The sequence below is a fragment of the Rhinoderma darwinii genome, chromosome 11 (assembly GCF_050947455.1).
Source record: "Rhinoderma darwinii isolate aRhiDar2 chromosome 11, aRhiDar2.hap1, whole genome shotgun sequence".
Classification (NCBI taxonomy): Eukaryota; Metazoa; Chordata; class Amphibia; order Anura; family Rhinodermatidae; genus Rhinoderma; species Rhinoderma darwinii.
The window spans coordinates 83576315-83591362 of record NC_134697.1 but is presented as its reverse complement, the minus strand read 5'-3'; the positions used below and the strand labels follow the sequence as shown (position 1 = coordinate 83591362).

The 15048-nt window shown below is 41.5% G+C and overlaps 1 protein-coding gene across 1 annotated transcript in view; it reads left to right on the top strand.

The window, feature by feature from the left end:
• Positions 1–15048, top strand: part of TMEM132A (transmembrane protein 132A) — a 43778-nt gene that overhangs the window by 12684 nt on the left and 16046 nt on the right. The window contains exons 3-10 of the mRNA XM_075841866.1: positions 1661–1867; positions 6818–7119; positions 7416–7559; positions 10836–11022; positions 12172–12315; positions 12419–12600; positions 13195–13489; positions 14050–14244. Of these exons, the coding sequence (XP_075697981.1) occupies positions 1661–1867; positions 6818–7119; positions 7416–7559; positions 10836–11022; positions 12172–12315; positions 12419–12600; positions 13195–13489; positions 14050–14244 (1656 nt within the window). The remainder of the gene's footprint in view (positions 1–1660; positions 1868–6817; positions 7120–7415; positions 7560–10835; positions 11023–12171; positions 12316–12418; positions 12601–13194; positions 13490–14049; positions 14245–15048) is intronic.

Sequence of the window (15048 nt, the reverse complement as noted above, 5' to 3'; positions counted from 1 at the left end):
TGGTTATCGCCCATATCACTGCTACGTGTGTCCTCGCCTTTAAAGGTTATTAACGTGTGGCTGTTAAAACGCGGTTCTTGCTGCAATTTTTGCAAAACTGAGGGATAATATCTCCATATACATGGAGTCTGACAGGGCCTGTATGGCAGTGCACAGAAGCTGTATGACCCCATACTAAAGGAGCGTACAGGCTAGGTGCACTGGGCTCCGCCATGTTCATGATCCTTAAATGGGTTTACTGCTCTTTAAAAATTCTGTTCAGATGGTTTAACCGCGGTAAGATTAGTCACTTACTAATATACTGTCTGTAGTTGAAATGTCTCTAAGCAAGTCCAACATAGTCACATGACCATGCTCCTAGAGTATCTCCTCCTCGTGTGACCTGGTAGTCTGAAGAAGTGGTTATCTCTATTGTGATAGTGGCTTAACTGTATTCTCAGACTTGGGCCATTAAGGCCCTTTTACACCGGCTGATATTCTGCCAGTGAAGCGAGCGCAATCAACGAGACATCGTTGATCGGCGCTCGTTTGCTCCTGTCACACGAAGCTATGGATGGGGACGAGCACTTGTTACTCTGATCGCTCGTCCCCATACATTATCAGGTCGGCAGCGTCTCCATGTATACACAGGGAGATGCGCTGCCGACAACGATAATATTTTACTTTTTTAAAACGATACGATCAGCAGATAATCTGCTCAGTCATCTGCTGATCGCTGCCTTGTTTACACAAAGCAATTATGGCAACGAGCGTTTTATAATGCGTGATCGCCCAGTGTAAAAGAGCCTTTAGTGTGATGCGCTGTTAAAAAAAACATGCGTTTCATCACGAAATTCTGTGGTTTTGCTATGTATTTAATGAATACTAGCTTTTCATACAACATATGCTAATCTAATAGTATACCTGATCGATATCAATTTTATAACTTACTGTTAAAATGTTGTTTTATTCGTGCCAGTTCTGTGTAAAGTTACTGCCACTAGGTATCTTCCTGTAATCTGCTGTCCATAGCCTGTTGTCGACCAAAATCCGTCTCTAGTTAGCAGTGGAGACCGACTGCAGGAAGTGGGGGTGTGTGTCTGCCAAAGCACACTCCAGTGTGTTCACAGTCTGCCCATTGAAGTCTATGGAGAGGAGAGGGGGAGCAGAGAGAGAAAGGAGACACGTGTTTCATGCACAATCAATTGCCGTATCGCAAAACTGTGGCAATTCACGGTGATGCGCATTTGGGTTTGACACATTTCACCATGTGGCATATTAACCGTCCATAATAATAATAATCTTCATTTATAAAGCGCCAAGATACTGTATTCCGCAGCACTTTATACTTCAGAGGGTACACTTACAGACAATATCAGACATTGCATAGTGACAAAACTAATAAACAATTTAAACAAGAGTGAGGACCCGGCTCGCAAGAGCTTACAATCTGGTTCAGCTAAATGCCAATAACCTGAGAGATTTCTTCACTATGATTAGCTGAATGCGAATCAGCAGATTTTTCACACCAGACTTTCTATGGCTTATATCAGGTGCTTTTCCTGGACCATTTCCTTGTATGTTTCAGTTCAGAACTTTTTGAGAGATTCTGTAAGTTTTTGTCTAGCGCTCATCTCCCCATTTATTGTATGATATATATAGTTTTGTCTCTTCATTACAGAATATTCCGTGGGAAATACTAGGAGTTCGTGTGAAAGGGATTCAAGGTGAGGTTGTTGGTGGGGAGGTTTCTCCCTCTGACCCTGTGGCACGTGTATTATTTCATCGTTCGGGGTTTGATGGCCATTCAAGAGTTTCTCAGGACCAGTGTGTTACAGTGCAAGCAGCGCATGAAGATTTGAGCGTTCAAGGATCCTGCAGAATACAAGTGAGTCGTTCTGTCTTCTTATCGACTTATTTTAAGGTTTATTTCTTAGATTGTAAAATTATATGCGGATAAACGAAAAGTGAGGTGTGATTTTTGTTTTTTTCGTGATTTTGTGATTCTTCAGCTCAATGCCAGCGCGTGCCCTATATGTGGCGGACTAGACTTGGATATCACTCTCGTGCAGCACTTGTGGGATTTTTGGAGAGTTTCTTACAGATTCAAAGTAAAATTCAGGGAAGAGTTTTTCTGCTATTTCTGTAGATCGCGACAACTTAAACTAAGGCTATGTTCACACGCTTACCAAAAAACGTCTGAAAATACGGAGCTGTTTTCAAGGGGAAACCGCTCCTGATTTTCAGACGTTTTTTAAGCAAACTCGCATTTTTCGCTGCGTTTTTTTACGGCCTTTTTGGAGCTGTTTTTCTATAGAGTCTATGGGAAACGGCTCCAAAAACGTCCCAAGAAGTGACATGCACTTCTTTTTTGCTGCCTTTTTTACGCGGCCGTTTTGAAAAACGTTGGACCAGAATGTTTGGACCAGAATGTTTGGAGGCATTCTGCTTCCGTTTCTTTCAGCCGTTTTTCGGGACGTTTGCGGCTCGAAAAACGGCTAAAAACACTCCGTGTGAACATACCCTAATACTCTAGTTAAAGGGGTTTTCGCTTGAGAGACATTTGTCATATCCACAGGATATGTTATAAATGTCACCTCTGGGACCCGCAACTATCTGTTTAATGGGGCCCCCTAAACCCCGTTCTACCGCTCTGTCTTGCGGCAGAAGTAGTTGAATTTCCGACCATGATTTAGGAAACCGCATAGCTCGCTGCTTTCGTATCTCCCGACCGTATAGTCAGGAAGTGGCCGGGGAGGCAGAGGGAGCAGAAAAAGGTAGAACGGGGTTTAGGGGCCCCCGTTCTAGAGATAGGTGTGGAACCCGCATCTATCTGACAAATCGTGTGGATATGTCATAAATGTCTCTGATGTGAAAAGCTTTAGTGTCTACTCTACACTGGCATTAATAACTAATAACGCGTGTAAATTAAGGAGAGGTTTATTTAGAACGTAGCTCCAGTGATTTTGGTGTTTGCGCCTCCTGCGAGGAGTTTAAATGAGATGGCTGAAAATCGGGCTGTCCTAGGGCTGATGCGAGTATTACTTCAGATGTATATTTTTCAGGTTCTGGAAGTAAACCCGACAAAGGTGAAGCGACTTCTCAGGCCGAGTCCGACTACTCAAATTATGCCTTGGGCCATACTCTCTTCTTTCTAGAGTAAACCGATTCACTCCTTAAAGCTATAAGAGCTCAATGAAACTAGAAGACATCAAGAAGACTCCATCTTAAGACCAGATGTTTCAAGGTCTAGATGACAAAACAAAAACAAAAGATAATTTCTTGTACATAAAAATATGAAAAAGATCTGTGGTTCCAAGAACCTTTAATTGCAAGTATCCCTTTAGTGAAGAGGATTCGGAACTTTGGGACAAGACCACCCGGGCTTGATGCCCTGGTAGTGAGGATTTCTAAAAAAAAATAAAAAAATCCAACCTTCCATTTGATGATATTGGCTTGTTCCATGATCTCATGGACAAAAAAGCAGAAGCTCTGTTAAAAGGTTTCTGGGACACATCCACTGCCATGTTATGACTAAGAAAAGCTTTAACCCGCACTGCAAGATCCTTAACTGTATGGCTGGACCAACTGGAGAATCACTTGTCAGCGGCAACTATTGTAATTAAAAAAAAAAGGTCGCCTGGAAATCAGAAGAAAGGAAGAGGCTGATTTACCATAAACCAGCCTCTCTCCACACCAAAAAGTCAAGAGGCATTAGAATCCGAGTTATTACTTCTACTTTTACAGCAAATATTAATCCCAGTGCCCATTTCCCAGCAAGGCAAGGACTTCTATTCTCTATTATTTCTGGTAACTAAACAAAATAGCACAATTATTAATATAAAACCGGTATGAAAAATACCATAGATTCAAGATGGAGACCATCAATTCCATGGTTAATCTCTTGAGCCAGCACTTCTACATGGCAACACTAGATCTTTGGGATGCCAATTACCACGTACCAATCCATGAAGACTCCCATAAGATCTTGAGACTTGCTGTACTGTTCAAAAAGCATCTGCGTCCCTCTCAATTCTAGCTCCGCTCCTAGAATTTTTGTCAAGGTCGTGGCAGAAGTCTTCGCTTCTATCTAAAGGGCTTACAGATAATACCTTACCTCGACGATTTCCTTATCTTCGCTCAGTCCACAGCACCGTTATTCCTCCATCGTCCATTGATTCTTCAGATCTTTTGATTGTCAACAGGGAAAAATCAAACTCACATTGTTACCTTTTATATCCCATTTGAAAAGCAGGACACTAGTTCAGAGGAGATCTTCTTTTTGTTATGTTACTTCAGTTTCCATCAGAGACGTAAAGATCCTATCGGATGATGTGACCATAGTGGGCTACCTAAATAAGCAGGGCAACACAAGCATCTAGAAACTCTCTTGTGGCGGCTCAGATTTCTTTCTAGCGCCAAAAAATATTTCCTAGTTTATCCGCAGAGAGAATTTAGTGACCGACTATAGAGACTCTGAATTGGGGCGACCGGAAACTGAATCCTCGATTTTACTTCAGCTGACAAAGAAATGGGGGGCTTCCAATTCTGGACTTGTGTGCAGCAAGGAAGAACTACCACGTACCAGGCTTTTACTTCCAGTCTCTCTCAGACCACCCCGTACGGGTAAATGCTTTTTCCAAGACCTGCCAGAGGGCCTCATTTACCCCCCACCCCCTCATTCTGGCTCATTCCCAAGACTCCAAGAGGAAGGAGCAAGTTTAATCTTAATTGCCGCTCACTGGCCATAAGATCCTGGTTCCCCCTGCATCTCCACCTGTCAGCAGGAAATCATTGGACTCTTCCTCTCTTGTTGGACCTTCTAAATAAAAGTCCAGTTTACCATCCAGGGTTCCATCACCTGCAGCTAACGGTGTAGAGGCCAAACAGGCTATCCTAAGGGAAAGACACCTTTCTGAGTTGGTTAGATCTGTTCTCCAATTGAGCCACAAACCGGTAATCTCGAAGATATAACTTAGATTTTGAAATTACTCCCTATTATTGCCAAGAATAGATGGACTTTTCGTATGAGCCTGACCGCTTCTTGATCCTAGACTTCTCCCAAAGAGATACTATGTCCGCATTTAAAAAAAGGCTAGATATTTATTTACTTGAAAATGGCATTGAGGGTGATAATTAATCAAGAAATGAAAGACGTGTAATTGATTGAGAGAGGTGGAACTTGATGGACCTGGTTTTTGTTTTGTTTTTTAACCTAAAATTTTTATGGGCCTTATACTTTGTTCATGCTGGAACAGGAAAGGGCCTTCCCCAAACTATTCCCACAGAGTTGGAAGCCTACAACTGTCCAAGCTGCTAAAATATGTCAAGTCATGTAATGTTATTCCTCATGTTCACACCTATGACCGCTTATTCTAAAAAGTTGGGTACGTTTTAAGTCTACCTCACTTTCAGCAATTGCCAAATTTTTTAGGAGCAGTAAAGACAGAAAAGTAATTACTTTAAATTTACATATTTTTATCAAGAAATCGTATCACCCCTCGGCCTTCTGTTATTCAGGGTAAATTAATTTTGTTTTGACCTTTTTTCATAACTGAGATAAACAATGAACATGTGCAACAAAGTAAAAATTTAAAGAGAACCAATTATTGTTAGTTTTTAGCAAATCTTCAAGGAAAAAAGAATCCATTAACCCCTTCTCTACATTTGCCGTACATGTATGGCGGAAGTCGAAGGGGGGAAATATGGAGTTGGTTTCACTGTAACAAACGTGATCGGAGATAACTCCTATCCCACGCCGTTTAACCACTTAGATGCTGTGGTCAATAGCAAACATGGCATCTAAGCCGTTATAACTGACGTTGCCAAAGGGTGTTGATGACGGTCATGGCAGCCTGGGGACTAATGAATCTCTGATAGTAACGCACGGCACTCCGTTAGACAGAAGATGGAGGTGCGGGTGTAAGGTTACCAACCTTGTTTAATATATAGTGTATAGGATTCGATGGCGCTACCGGCAGTTCTGGATACGGGAACCGTGGAGACGAGCAGGACGCTCTGTCCGTACTGCTGCTCAAAGCAAAATCAGTAGAACAAGTGATTTAGAAAAACGATGATGGTGCACACTCCTACACTATCGTAGTTTTTCACTGAAAGTGAAGGTACGCTTTAATGATTCAACTGGCTCTCTAGCCAAAAGTTTAAAGTCAAAATAATCTATTGACGTCATAGAAAAATGTAGATGATTTCTCGGACCATCACAGATTGGTACCCCCTTGGTACCACTCAATGTTTCTTTTTTACTGGAAATCTAAGGACACGTTCAGGAGTGCTTGATTTGTTGTGACTTTTCGGTGTGTTCGAAGCAAGAGACCGTTCAGATCAGTGGCAGCTTGCTCAGTAACCGAAATCTCTAAGCAGTCTCCGTGTGCTCGATAGTCATTCACTCCAGAAATCGGTAGTGGTCTGAGATTAAACTTTAGTCAATCTCTCAGTTGTGTCCGATATATCCGAGAATGATTTTGACTGGATTTTTACGTTCACTAAAATGGGTTTTTATGTAATAGTAGAAGGCTGTAATACTGTGAACCGCCGCTAGAAGTGTCACAATTTACAGTATTGAGCAGTAAAGGGAATTAAGGGGAAGCAGCACTCCAGCTTTAATACAGATGATCGGCAGGTGTGCTGAGAGTCGGAACCCCACTGATCAGATATTGATGGCCTATACTGAGGATCAGCCATCATTTTTCTCTCTCTGGAAAGCCCGTAACTTTTTAAGGGACTGTATAAGAACATTGTTTTTTTTTTCTTTACCAATATGACCCTGATTAGTTGTTGAGAACTTAATTGTAACATACAATCCTCCCCGTTTTTTCAGCTTCCTTTCGATGTGTGTGTTGTGGAGCTTCTTTTCTCACCTCCCTGGTTCACCCTAGTCTCAACACATGTGAATGTAACCCTGAATTACTCTGTCTCTGAAGATTGCAAGCAGTCGCGTGAAGGATCCGATACTGCAGGGATCGTACAAGTGATTGGTATGAACTCGCCAAAGGTCCAGCTTCTCAATGTGGGAGACTTCTTGACCGTCACACTTCCTGATAAGACTTTGTTACCTGGAGAGGTGTTCACGGCCTCTGTTAGTCTCCGGCATAATTGGACACAACCTAGCTTCACCTTAAGGTGAGGAGATTTCTAATGTTGCTAATAAATGTCTTCGGCTATGTTCGCACTAGTGTTCGTATACCTTTACCTCTCTTCTGTCAGAGGAAAAGAGGATCGGCAGATTAAACACAAAGCAACAAACAAAAGAATTACCATTGAAATCAATGGTAATTCCAACGGAACCGTTGCTTTCCGTTTAATGTTTCGGTCCTCCCTTCCTCTGATGGAAGAGAGGTAAGCGTATACTAACGGTAATGTGAAAGAGGCCTTCTCTATAATATGCTCGATGTAACATAATAACATATATTTTCTAGAGTGCGCTGCCGTATTGGGCTGGAACTCTTGTTTGCACGGTCAGCTGCTCCAAACACCTGGGCTATAAAGACTGAGATACAGAAAGGTGCCAAACACCATACTGTAACAGGACATTTGACACAAAGAGGAGTTTCCGAGCGTAGGTGAGAAAGCTTTATTTAACTTGTATATATTTACTGTGAAAGGCAAAACCGTTACATTACCCACTCGGGTCCGTCATTTACATGATTCCCCTCATATCAACTAGATATCGTAATTTCTGTGGTTTCACGATCTTCATTATATTATAAGCCCTTATATTGTGATAAGAGGAAGGAGACAGCTTCCCATAGGGTCTGTTTTGGCTTTTTCGGGGGACCTACTGTATATCTAAACTCTTACCAGTCTGGCTTTTAAATTAGGACCATGTTTATATGACATTTGTGGTGGGCTAATTCATTCGGAGCCCCAAGGGCAGCCTCTTTTGACCACAGACCAATGTCTTTTTAGAATATTCACAATTTGACCACACAAAGGGCAATACGTAGATACAAATGGAATTCGTTGTGTGTCCTTTACTCAATTTGTATCAGCAAAATGTTCCCTTTTTTGCAATCCTTTGTCTATGTTTTCATGCTGTGTGAGTTAATAAATAATGATCGTCCACCAGTCTGTATCAGGAGTCCGGGGGGGGGGTTTGCTAATATTTGTCTCTCGGGAAGAGTGTAAAATACCGGTTACACTGGTTGAGGAACAATTATTAATGCAGCTAGTTTATCATCTATTGGGCTGTCAATTCCAACATCCTCTAGCATTATTCTCAATCTATCATGAATTTCCCGGGTAGGGTATCTTTTTTTTTTTTTTTCTTTTTTTACGTAAACCTCCAGTTGCCTACGATTTTCAGATCCACATTGGCTGTGTCCATCACAACCAAGGCCACGATTGTATCGGCGGGCTTGATTGTGTTACGTTTGCCATTTGATGACTAAATCAACGCCTTCCTTTTGGAGGCAGTAATCTTACTTTTATTAGTCATAGCAAGTTTCTTCAGTTTTTCAGTAAGGCTTTTTTCACATTTGCGTCAGGGCTCCGTTCCGTCTGAGCTTTCTGTCGGAACTGAGCCCTGATTAACACGAACGGAAACCACAGGTTTCTGTTCCCATCACCATTGATTTCGATGGTGACGGATCCGGTGCCACTGGTTTCCGTTTGTCTCCGTTGTGCAAGGGTTCCGTAGTTTTGACGGAATCAATACCCTAGTAGACTGCGCTATGGATTACGCCAAAACTATGGAACCCTATCACAACGGTGACAAACTGAATCCTTTAGCAACGTTTCCATCACCATTGAGATCAATGTTGATGCAAACGGAAGCTAAGGTTTGCCTTTCCGTTGAGGGGTTAACCCGACGGAAACCTCAGACAGAACCCCTCAACGGAAGGGCAATGCTGATGTGAACAGGCCCTAATTGAATGTAAGCCTCAATCACATGGTTGTCCTATGGAAGCTGGGAGCCACTTTTAACATGTGGCCCCAAACCTCCTTCCTTATCACCATGCATCACTTATTACTGGATTATTAACTGGTTGATCAGAAAAGCAGACCCTGAGTCTGAGCCTCCTGAAGAACTACAGGTCAAGATCAAGTTGAAACCACTCAATGGTGTTAACAGCTCAAATTGACATATCTTTAGAGAGTAATTGGAGCTGTGTATCCGGGAATAGCAGACATATTTACCACTAGTTTTTTTGGTTATTTTTTTTTTTTCAATAGCTGCGGTTTCTTGCTCCCGATCCTCATTTATTGCGTTTCTAGACTTTTTTTTTTTACTGCACCAATGTTTGCAGGCCACTCTTCTTCTCCTGTTTTCTTTTGAGACTTGTCCAAAAAAGAATCGTGTGACTGACTACGTAACGATTCATCTGTAGATTCGGATTCCCCTGCAGTAAAGCCAAAGCCATCTCGTGGTATCCTACCATGTCGTCACTGTGGTCGTTGTCTCCATTCATTTTTTTGGGTTTGTCTCCTGAAAATAATTTGCTAAGGAATGTCATACATCCCATAATTTACTGAACCATTTATCCCTTTTTGTTTATTTGAACTTCATTTTATGGTGTTTTTAGATTTGTATCTACTCTTTCCTTGTCCACGTTATTTACAAATATCAACTTCACTTTGTGGCCCCCACTTATGCAAACATCTACATGGCCTTCTTTGAGGATGAACATGTGTACACCCCGGGGTGTTGGAGTAAGGTCCATAGGTGCTTTACAGACAACGATTTTGTTGTTTGGAAGGGCGATACAAATAAATGAGTGGTTTTCCGTGATGAGCTGAACAGCATTGTTTCTGAATTACAGTTTACATTTGTCCTATTCTTCAGGTTGACCAGTTGAAAACCGACCTTTATTTAAAAGCAACTGATTAATTTACTTATATATCGAAGCCACATCCTAAAAAAAAATTGGCAGACTGGATAAAATGGGCAGGAAATGACTTGAGGTTACCCGACACTGTTAGTACGGGAGCATAGACTAAAGGATTGCAAAAAAGGGAACTTTTCTCCCATACAAATAGTCAAGGACAGATTCCATTTATATCTACATATGGCCCTCTGAGTGGCTACATTTTAAAAAAAAATTCTAAAAGAAAAACTTGGTCCGTGGTCAAAAGAGGCTTTTCTTGGGTCTCTGAATTTTAGAGGTCCTAATTTAAAAGATAGACTGGTGAGATCAGATAAACAGAAGGTCCCACAAAAACACCAAAACATTTTTTACCACCCCCAAGCTCGGAAATCCCGTTCTTGGTTTGTTCATGTTGTGATAATTTGGTTAAAGGAGATTCATCTCTACACCCTCATACAGGGAAACTGTATCAGATCCCTAATAGGTACACATGTGCCTCCAATTTTGGGTTTTGTGTGATCACTTGTTCATGTGGTCTTATTTTTGTGGGTGAGATCACCTTGGAAGTGAGGCACCTATTGGTAAACACTAGAGCACTATACGTACAGGCAATACTGGGCTCCTGTTCCTAGACATTTACTTGAAAATACTCCCACAATTAGTCAACAGGTTTAGAGTTTATGATCATGTCCCCTCACAAAGGAGTGGTGGTGGTCCTCGTAGGGCTTCTTACACGGGACCAAACAGGTGGTAGTCCAATGGGGCAAGATCAGGACTATAGGGAGGATGCACTCTCAATGTTCTCATCAGTCCTGGACGGGCGTCCGGCTCCTTCTTCATGGATGACACTTGTTCGACCGTCCTTGAACGTCTCTATCCATTCATTGCTTCTTCGTGACAAAACTTGTGTGTGTATATATATATATATATATATATATATATATATAATTCTGTTTACTGTTTTGTTTTCCTTCAATTCCATCAGTTTTTCCTATTTCTCGCCCACCGGTGTCTTCTGCATTTTTCTTTTAGGTTCCCTCCAGTTGTTGTCTTTTTAGATTTCCTCGTGAGCAATGTCTCTGTAGGCTTTGCTGTATCACGGAGAATTACATTCCAGCTGGAAGCTTCAGGTGGAGGTGCAGCCTCAACAGGTGTTAGAGGCAATGCTGAAGTGTTGGTGTCCGATCATGACCTAAGAGCTATTATCCCAATTGTAAAGGTGCATTAATTTTTATTATATGCGGCAATGTCTAAACCTCTTAATTTTTTTGTAATTTTTTTTTTTTTTTAAATCTAACCTCTTTTGGCCTCCGACTGTTGAATGTAGCTATAGTGATACGTTTTGCGTAGACACTGGGAACTTTTCCTGATGTATACGCCAAACGAAGGCTTTCAATGGTATGTAAACCAAACCGAGCCTTATTCATCATACTAAAAATTGTTGGGGGGGAGGGGGCAATGTTACTATAAAGTGGAAGCATATAGTTGTAACAGCTACAGGTTTCTTCTTGGTTGCAACCCTGACTACCAATTCCAAAATTGCCTTTTGAAAGGCTTTTTTATTTTTTGTCTGAGCAGTATATACAATGCTCAATCTTGTCATTTGTACGAAAGTAAAAAGAACTCAGATTCCGGCCTTAGCCCCTTAGAAGCTGCAGTCAATAGTGACCACAGCCACAGTGGTTTTACAGAGGGAGCGGGTTGCCTCTGTAAACCAATTGATGTGATTGCGGGGTGGCAGTGGGTAGCCATAGCAGCCAGGGGCCTTTCATAGGCCCCAGGTCTGCCATGTTTGTGAGCCTATTCGGAGTACTGCAATGTATTATAAAGCGAACAAAGGATTTTTATTATTACAATATCGAATAATCGCCACATGTAAACCGGCATCATGCGCTTCCTTCAGGAACAATGGTTGAACAAGTCTCGAGGTGTGTAGTAATTTTTAACCCATGAAAATTCACTTTTATGATCAAACTGATTCTCAGTTGACCACAAAACTACTGATAACAAGCAAAGGTACAGGGAGTACAGAAGCACAACAAATGTGTAGGTTTAAGACTTTCTATTGAGCTAGTACACCAATTGCTCGGCTTTCAAAGAATTTTTTTAGAAACCAAGCGGCTTAGCGCTTCTGCCGCTTCGTTTTAGCGATCGGTGGGGGTCTCAGTGCTCAGACCCTCACCGATCAAAACTTCTGACATGTCACTATGACTTGTCAGAAGTTTTCAGAAAGATTTTTAGTACTGTTTTAATTAAACCAGAATTAAATACTTGTTACGTCTCTTTAAATAGGGAAGACAGACCGCCCACTAGTGATTCCAGACTTTGCATATGAACAGATATAATTATTTCTTTTTCTCTAACGCAGTCTTTTGAGATACTGAATACGGCTCCGCTGACTGGTATTTCTCAGAAGATTCCAGTTCGAGTATTTGCTTTGGAGGCTGGTGGAAATGTAATGGATGTCACCAAGGAGGCAGGTTGTGAGACCCCAAATGCTCAAATTATACAGGTTTGTATCTTCTCTTTTCAGACTTTAATGTGATTATCCGAATAGTCCTAAAAAAAAAGATTTTTCTGTCAAAATACTTAATTTTTTTAAATATTTTTGGTAGGTGTCCGATGGCTGCGACTTCCTGTTTGTTGGTGGAAAGGAGACTCAAGGAGCTGTAGGTGTGAAAGTGGAGTTTTGGCTGGAGCGCCTGCGCTCCTTTCTTTCACTTTCTATCTGGGTACCGCTGCTTCCTCTGAGGGTTGAGTTGTCTGATACAAATTTGCAGCGTTTACCAGGTTCAGGGTAAGTCGCTGATAAGTCCGTGAAAGAGAATATCCACTGAAAAAATATATGAAAGTACGAATTATCAGTTACGAATTGCAGCAGCATCAGCGTTTGCAGGTAAGATCGACTTACCTGCAAACGCTGATGCTGCTGCAGAATCAACAGTAGCCTCTGGTGCCGATGTGGCCGTCACGATGCAGGACCTGTGAGTGACGTCACAGATCTGCACTGCCAGAAGCTGGGCGTTCTGAAGAGAAGTGGATGATACTTCTCATCAGAACGCCCAGCTAGTGAAAGTATTAAAAACGCCCCGATGTACGCACATAATACACGCCCAGTTGTACTTTTACTTTTAAACACACCCACTTGGACTTTTGCAAGCCTCATTTGCATAATTACAAAAATGGTCATAACTTGGCCAAAAATGCTCGTTTTTTAAAAATAAAAACGTTACTGTAATCTACATTGCAGCGCCGATCTGCTGCAATAGCAGATAGGGCTGCAAAATCTGGTGACAGAGCCTCTTTAACCTGAACATGATTAGATGGTTTGATTTGCTCTACATCTAGAAGTGTGGATGTAACAATGCGCACAAAACGTTGTCTCTTTCAGTTCTTTAGGAAATAATATGGATGAAAAAGAAGAATATCGTAGATCTGCCTCACATCACAGGGGTCAAAGTTGCCGTCCTCAGTATCAAAGAGCTCTTGTGCGATTTCTGGCCTATTTTGTGGCACATTCCATGGACGGGGACCATCAGCTGACCTATCTGTTGGGTTCTGACTGGATGTTGGATGTATCGCCTCTAATTAGGAGTCAGGCGGTTATCCGAGATCAGCGCATCGCACGTCTAGAGGAGGAGGGCAGCGTTCTTATTGGCCAGCAGCCCGGTGTCACCTCCGTTGAGGTAAAGTCCTCTGTCGTAGATCAGTTTGAACAAATGTGTGTATCTGTAATTCTATTTCTCTCTGTTAGGCCCTGTTCACACAGAGTTTTTCTCTGCCTGAAAATTCAGTTTGGAATTTGAAGGCAGATTTTGATCTGCCTGCACGCCGCGAAATACACATTCTCTGCCTCCCATTGATGTCAATGGGAGGTCAGAGGCGTAAACACCCACTGCAGCTGCTCTGTATACAGGATACAAAGCAGCTGCATCTCAAAAAGTAAAACATTTTTTGAATAAAGTATTTTGAAAGTTGCACAAATCACTGATTTTATTAAAGAAAAAAAAATTCTAAGGTGTGCATAGCCTTAAAAATCGGAATACTGCGCGGTTTGTTAACCGCCAAGACCTTGAACTGTTTGTTTTGGAAGATGTTTCATAGATTATTGATATTTTTTTGTACTGCATGCACTTCTTTAATGGGGCAAATCATTGATTTCTCTCTGGACTATTTTTGATTTCAGATAATCACATCACCCTTCTGCCTTTCTTGTCTGTAATGCACCTTTATTCTCTCTGTGTAGGTGCGATCTCCCCTCTCGCATTCTATTCTTGGAGAGCAAACCATCTCTGTCTCACCTGAAATCGTTTCCATCTTAGAATTGCGATCAAACTTGCTGTGGGGTATATCCCTCTCCGTCAGCCCACCCGTGATCAGACAGCCCAGTGTTTTTACTGTATCCTACAAGTCTCAAGAAGCAAAAATGATTCCTAAACAGGTAAGAAACTATATGGCCTCAGAGCTTTACTGATTTTCTAATTCTATGCAGTTTTCTCTTCCACAGTACAATTTTTCATCCACTGACTCCTTTTAGAGGCTGCACCGTAATAATGGCCATCTGCATGTGTGTATATATATATAATGTATATATCTCATTGTAAACATTAAAGCTGTTTTATGTATAATTTCCCATACATTTTTTACGAATCACTGTTATTCTTTTAATTCAATAAGCATCACTATGTTGAATTAAATTAAAAACTGTTGTATTTTTTTTTTGGCTTAGGGTGCGCTCACACAATTTGTGACTATGGGAAAAATATTCCGCAACTCAAGAACTAGAAAAATCTAAGTTGTAGAGTATTTTTCCCATAGGTATACGCTGCGGAAATGCAATATGCCACCCTAAATGTGCATACTGGTTTTGGTCTGTGGGTGGTTAGATATGGCACTTTGGTACGAATTTATTCCTTAGGGAATCTGAATGATTTAAAATTTTTATGGGAAACTTTCATGGATATGCTAAAAAATTTCTAAAATGGAAATAACCTTTTAAAATCACAATGAAGTTGTCTGATTTTGCAGATGTGTATGTATGTAGGGGGGTGTGCGTGCGTGTGTGTGTATGTAGGGGTGTGTGTGTGTGTGTGTGTGTATATATATGTAGGGGGGTGTGTATGTAGGGGGGTGTGTATGTAGGGGGGTGTATGTAGGGGGGTGTGTGTATGTAGGGGTGTGTGTATGTGTGTGTGTGTGTGTATATGTATGTGTGTGTGTATATGTATGTAGGGGTGTGTGTGTG